At 45.9% G+C, this 7,084-nt stretch overlaps 1 protein-coding gene across 1 annotated transcript in view; it reads left to right on the forward strand.

The window, feature by feature from the left end:
• CCDC88C (coiled-coil domain containing 88C) overlaps window positions 1-7,084 on the forward strand; it is a 214,516-nt gene that overhangs the window by 145,641 nt on the left and 61,791 nt on the right. The window contains exons 11-12 of the mRNA XM_019519909.1: window positions 43-189; window positions 6,188-6,332. Coding sequence (XP_019375454.1) covers window positions 43-189; window positions 6,188-6,332 — 292 coding nt within the window. The remainder of the gene's footprint in view (window positions 1-42; window positions 190-6,187; window positions 6,333-7,084) is intronic.

The following is a 7,084-nucleotide window of genomic DNA, read 5'->3' on the forward strand; positions in this document are numbered from 1 at the left end:
ACATTCATGTACCATTTTTCTTTTTTGTTGTGTTTTCTTTAGGAATTGAGAGAGGACAACATCATATTAATTGAAACAAAGGCCATGCTGGAAGAACAGTTAGCAATGGCAAGAGCTCGTGGTGATAAACTGCATGAATTAGAGAAGGAGAATTTACAGTTGAAATCCAAACTTCATGATATAGAACTGGTAGGAGCTCTTTATTTAATTCTGCTAAAATTATAAAATTCATTTTTACACTGGGTTATTTAAAACAAAATATTGGAATTAGAAAACACAAAATTAAGAGAACTTTTTTTTTTACAGAGTCTCAGGCCTGATGTGTTCTGTGGGAATTTACTTTATGTACATTCTTAAAATGCATGACACCACTTTTCAGTAGAAAGGTATCAGCACCATTGTTGTGTTTGGGAGAAGCAGTGTTTGGGAGACCGGATTGGGTGAAGTTTGAGCATGTCTCACCACATTCAAAAAGCTCCACGTAGCTTATTATGTTCATGGGACTGGTTAGAATTTATCGGTTAGATAAAAAAATCTCTTAGGCACAGTATGGTAAAATCAACTGCAGTGGACCCAAATACATAATTATTGCAACAGTTCTGCAAGGCAGTAACCATTTAAAAAATGGGTTCAGTACTTAAGAACATATTTAAAACTTTATTAGAAAATGTTAAAAATTATGGTTATTCATATGGCTTTGTAGAGTTGAAAGAATATAGGACCCCATGCATGGTTGCTTCATAGGTACATAAGTGGTATGTGTTGACAATCTACAACCTGCAGTTAGTTATGGAGCCTATGTTAGCTCAGGTTAAGGGGGTTAAAAAGTTCCCTTGTCATGCTATGAGAGAAAGGTAAGTCCCTGCACATAGTAACCACATCAGTAAGGTGGTAACACTTGCTTAGACAACGGCTTTACTATGCTGGGGTGGGAAATATTCAAAGGCATTAATAGTCTTTGTAGAAGGAGTTCAGTCCATCCCCTTGGGGTGATCTTGGCCAGCTGTTTTCATGCTGGTGAGGGCCCATGATGTGATTGATTTAGATGTCCCTTGAACATCAGGTGGTATTGGATACCATGAGGTGCTTCATCAGTTTCCAGTAGCAGCAGGGCACTCTGCAGGCTCACAGGACACTCCTGTTACTTGGATCCCATGCTCCAAGTGACCCAGCTATCAGCACCTGTACCATCATATCATAACTCTTCTCCCTCATGGTATCAGCCACTGGCCTGTATTTCAACAGCTTTTGTTCCTAGGCTTCAGTAAAAACCTGCCACTGGTTCTCAAAGGGGATGGTCACACCATTTGGAACCCTTTTCTTGTCCTTGTCTGTTACAAGGATGTCCAGGTGCAGCTGGCTGTTGCAGTCTGGGATGGCGTGGTTCACAGCTATCTCCCTGACAGACACTGGGGCCTGCAGGTGCACAGGATGTGGGACAGGGTCTTATTCTCATACCTGCACCTCTAGTCTCAGTGGCCGTAACTGATGATGCCATTGAGCGCAAGGGCGTGATGGATGACATGAGGATTTGTGAAGCATGTCAAGTTTCTGTGAGGCATGAAGCGGTTGCTGGTGTCCCACTTCAAGGTGACCTCGAAGACTTTGCTTTGATCAGGTTTTTGCCTTCGGGTCACCCAAGTACTTGGCCCACATAGCATCCTTCAGGAACCTTTCCAGGTGTGTTCTGACATGGCGGGGCAACAGTGATGTGGTTGGGGCAGGGAGCAGTGAGACCCACAACACCTATTGCACCCCAAGTCAGGCAGGACCCAGTGTGCTTTCCTTGACACTGCATCGCATTGCAAGCTTAGCCTCACAGTGAGGCAAAGTCCCTGCCATCTCATCCAAAGCTGATTTCCAATGACCTACTTAAGAATGTGGCCAGGTCCTTGTTGGCTGGCAGCCTGGTGATCCTCTTCTTGGCAGTCTTCTTTAGGGCACCAGCAGTGATGTTTCTCACCAGGTCATTAGGGCAGATCAGGTGACAGAAAGTGTGGGTGATTACCCCCGTGTCACAGAGGTCTCCCATGTGAGGGACACTGACACCCCCCTGCCAGTAAGACATGTATAGAATATCGTGGCTGGCCCATAGCAGCAGGTTCATCCACTTTAGGAGCCACTTGAATTTACCATCTTCTTTCTTGAGAGGTGTCTTTGGAACTGCTGAGCCTGTGAGGATGAATGACGTGGGGGATAAGGGGATGAGAATGAGATGACAGGGTTTAGGACACTGATCTTCTGTCAGGGGGCCAGCAGGGAGGAATCAAGCTTGTGGGCATCCTGCATGATTCCACAGGTGGTCTCTTCTGGTGTCTGTCTTATCTGGTGACTGGTGGTTGTGCCCAGGTGGCAGTAGCTCTCAATCTTCTTCAGGTGCCTCGTGGACTTGCCCTAGATCTTGACAGCAGTGACCAGGTTTGAGTTTCTTTTCCTGTAGTCATATGCAGGGTGGCACATTTGGAGGTGTTGAAGCAGAGTTCTCTCCACTGAACTGCCTCAGAGCTGATGTTCAGCACCCTCTAGAGTTGGTTGGGCTTCCTGGCAAGGAGAAGTATGTCATCTACATAGGCCAGGATGTTCAGCTTACATCGGTAGAGGTTGAACCCTCCTGGGCCCTCTGCAGCCACTCAGAGGAGGGGCTCTTTGGCCAGGTTGAAGGTGATCAGGCCAAGTGGGCAGCCTTGCTTCACTTCAGTCTGGATGGGAATGTCCTGGGTTTTGCTGTCTAGCAACCCAGCGCAGCCATTGTATTGCTTCTGGACAAATTGGGTGGCTTGATCTGGCATCCCAAACTCTCAGAGGAAGTTGAAGATGTGCATGTGGGGCATGGAACCAAAGACATTGGAGAGATGCCAGCCATACCACCATGCACTGACATCTCACTCTCTGGGTGTTGTCCAGGGCCATCTGCAGTTAAATTGTGATCATAGCAGCCCTTGATGGACATGAAGCCTTTCTGTGTTAGGCTTGATGGCCCTCCTCTTCACTGCTCACTCCGTGATCCTGGCTGTGATGCAGCTGGCATAGAGCTTGTAGATGATGGAGCAATGGGCCTCCAGTTGCTTGGGTTGTCAGGCTTACCTTTCTTATGGGTGATGATAGTCATGGCTTTTCTCCAGGAGCTGGGCATGTGGCAGAACTCCTTGTACCAGTTGAAGAGCAGTGACAGCATAGGTCCCACTTCTTCAGCAGGTTGGATCTGATACCATCTTTGCTTGGTCCGTGTTCTGCTCAGCCTGTCTCCCACTTCCTTCAGTGTGAAGTCAGCTTTGAGCCCCTCTGTGCAGTTGATAGGTGACAAGGATCTGAGAGAGGGAGAGCACAGGGTGATGATTTCTACCTTGTGGTTGAAGATGCCACTAAAATAGGTGAAGAGTCTTTCTCATGATCTGGCAGTGACTCGGGGCCTTTATTGCCTTGGGACAGTTGGACCTGTACAGCTTCTGGATCCTGGGGCTGCTGTGGAGTCACACTGCTACTGCTATATTGCTACAGAAATCATAGACATAGGGTTTATTAATTCATGCAAATACAAATAAGCCTTAAACCTGGTTGCTTATGACTTACAAGCAGAAAGTCTAATGAATAACTATGGACTCTTATAATTGCCTTAATCATAGAATCATAGAATCAATGAGTCGGAAGGGACCTAGACAGATCATCTAGTCCGACCCCCTGCCATGGGCAGGAGGGAGCACTGGAGGTGGCAGGGGTCATAAGACCCCAGCCAGGTGCCCATCCAGTCTCCTCTTGAAGATCTCCAGGGAAGGTGAGAGCACCACCTCTCTGGGAAGCTGATTCCAGGCTCTGGCCACCCTTACAGTGAAGTAGTTCTTCCTAAACCTATCCTCCCTCAGCTTGTGGCCATTGTTCCTGGTGACTCCAAGGGGGGTCCTGGTGAACAGACTTTCCCCAAGTCCCTGCTGATAAGGTTGTAGGCAGCCACAAGATCCCCCCTCGGTCTCCTCTTGTGGAGACTGAAGAGATTCAGGTCCCTCAGCCTCTCCTCATAGGGCTGGCCATGGAGGCCCTCAACCATACGAGTGGCCCTCCTGGACCCTCATAAAAAATATAAAAAGCAAAAATATAAAATATACTGCTTTATATCCTCTACTGGGTACATACTTTGTCTGGAATTTATCTACTCTGGGAATTGCTCTGGTTGCTGTCACATACTGAGGCCTATGCTGTAACATCTTTGCAGGTGCTAGTACACTTATTTCTAGATCAGTGGTTTTCAAACTGTTCTGCAGAATCCTGGGGTTCCATAATGGGTTATCAGAGGTGCTACAGAGAGATTGGGGTAATGGTGGAGCAGGCTGGGACACTGTCTACCATCATTGCTGGGCCAAGTCACCTGGATCCATGTCAGCTCTCACAGCTCGTGGAGCCAGTGGTAGGGTTTCCACAGCAGGAGTAATATAAAAGGGTTCTGTGACTTCAGGAAGTTTGAAAAACACTGACCTAGATTAAGCTAGTACAGTTTTGCTATTCCATACTATACTCTCACCTTTGGTTTTATTGTGTAGACATGTTGCAAATTTCTACCTGAGCATATGCTATGACAGAAATTCTGTGTAATTTAATGGCTGTTTCATACCTGTTCTAAGCTATTCAATACCAAATAACTTTAATAGAAAGCTGTCTTCCTGCATCAGGCTATTTTTCATCAATTCATTACTATAATACTAATTTTCCCAAACAATAGCAAACAACTTTTGTGAAACATTGAACACTTTACCTATATATATATGTGGTGGATGTACTCATGACAGGAAAGAATTACTAAGTGAAGATGTTAAAGTTACCATATTTATGTGCCTTAAAAACAACCAAATAATTAGATTCTATACATAGAAAATTTATAAATTTGTTATAATTTTCCATGCATAGAGTATCATTACTGGGGAGTTATCTTTTAATTCATCCATTCCACTGCTGCAGTCGAGCAGTTTTCTCCCTGCTTGTCTGCCACCTCCAGCCTCAGGTCTCCCCTTTCCCCTCTGCCTCTGCTTTCCCTCTTGCCACTCCTCTTGCAGCCTCTGCTCCCCTACCCCTCCCTCAGTCTCTGCTCCGCCCCCTCATTTTTGCTCCTTACCAGCAGGCTCCACTCATGCTGCAGCCTGGGGCACTGAGCATACTCAGTTTTAAGATCAGGGGCATGTTAAATGGGGGGACACCTTGTCTTATCTTTGAGTAAATATGGTCATTAAAAACGGTTTATTTCCTGTCTGATTAGCACTTAGGTTCAGCCCTACCTTGGTAGCTTTATTTTAAAAAAATGCTAATAGTTTATAAATTTCTTTCCCATCTATTTATATAGCTTACTTCTAACAAAAATAACAGTAAATAATGATGCTGAAGTGTCATAATTTAGAATTTCCATACATGAAGAAAAAATATCTCTGCTTTTATAATGCTTGTCCTTTAGCTTTAGGAAGAACAGAGTGCTGTATTGTAAACCCTGACCATGTCAAAAAGTTGCATCAAATTAGTGGTTTCCATTACGTGAGTTTTTGTTGTATTAAGTGATCCTCCCCCTGTATGCAACACTGGTCAGGCCGCAGCTGGAGTACTGCATCCAGTTCTGGGTGCTGCACTTCAGGAGGGATGTGGACAACATGGAGAGGGTCCAGAGGAGGGCCACTCCCATTATCAGGGGTCAGCGTGGCAGGCCCTACGAGGAGAGACTAAGGGACCTGAACCTGTTCAGCCTCCACAAGAGAAGGCTGAGGGGAGATCTAGTGGCTGTTTACAAACTGGTCAGGGGGGACCAGCAGGCATTGGGGGAGTCCCTGTTCCCCCCAGCACTACCAGGAGTGACTAGAAATAACGGTCACAAGCTGGCAGAGGGTAGATTCAGGCTAGACATCAGGAGGCGCTACTTCACTGTCAGGGCGGCTAGGATCTGGAACCAACTTCCAAGCGAAGTGGTGCTGGCTCCTACCCTGGGGGTCTTTAAGAGGAGGCTGGATGAACACCTTGTCGGGGTTGTTTGACCCAGTACTCTTTCCTGCCATGGCAGGGGGTCAGACTTGATGATCTCCTTAGGTCCCTTCCAGCCCTACCAACTATGAAATGCATCTCAAATGGCCATTGCAGTATTTCATGGAGCTGGAGATGATGTTGAACTCCAAACCATAGATCTTTTCATCTTCTTTCCATCTACATGCTGCTTTCACAGGACCGTGACGCAGACAAGAAACGAATTGAAGAGCTGCTAGAAGAGAATATGGTACTGGAGATTGCCCAAAAGCAAAGCATGAATGAATCTGCGCACCTGGGATGGGAGCTAGAACAGCTGTCAAAGAGCACAGACCTTGCAGATAGTGAGTAGCAATCATGAGACAACTCATTACTACTCTGGTTGTGGGCGCTTTCCTCCCAGGAAAGGAGCAAGTTAAACAAGAGCAAAATCATAATTCATAACTTTCTTATGGGACACTTTTTTAGTTAAACGGAACAAAAAAGTTTTTAGCAGTTCCCCAGCTTTCAGCTTCTTTCGATTATGTAACTATTAAAATGATTTTTATTTTTTTGATATTCATTAAGAAAGTGTGCATAAGTAAAATAGATCTACCAACCTGCAAATTATGCAGAGCCCGGGTTATTTCTAATTGAACAGTTAATGGCTAGGAGGGCTTCATGGACCCTTTAGTGCTCTGCGTTTGTCTTTATATTGCATAAAATTGCATGTGTTCAGGCCACTGGCTTTTACTAGAAGCTGAAATATAAGGCATAGAGGAAAAAGGAAGGCTGTGTGTGTACCATACCTACAGATTAGGGAACTCCCCTCTTGTCAGCATGGTGGCGGAAAAGGATCTTGGAGTCATCATTGACTCTAAGATGAACATGGGTCGGCAGTGTGGGGAGGCAGTTAGGAAGGCCAACCGTACCTTGTCATGCATCCACAGATACATCTCGGGCAGGTCCAGAGAGGTGATCTTCCCCCTTTATGCGGCACTGGTCAGGCCGCAGTTGGAGTACTGCGTCCAGTTCTGGGCGCCACACTTCAAGAGGGATGTGGACAGCATAGAGAGGGTCCAGAGGAGGGCCACTCGCACGATCAGGGGACTGTAGG

The sequence above is a fragment of the Gavialis gangeticus genome, unplaced genomic scaffold (assembly GCF_001723915.1).
Source record: "Gavialis gangeticus isolate Ggan-Ray unplaced genomic scaffold, GavGan_comp1, whole genome shotgun sequence".
Classification (NCBI taxonomy): Eukaryota; Metazoa; Chordata; order Crocodylia; family Gavialidae; genus Gavialis; species Gavialis gangeticus.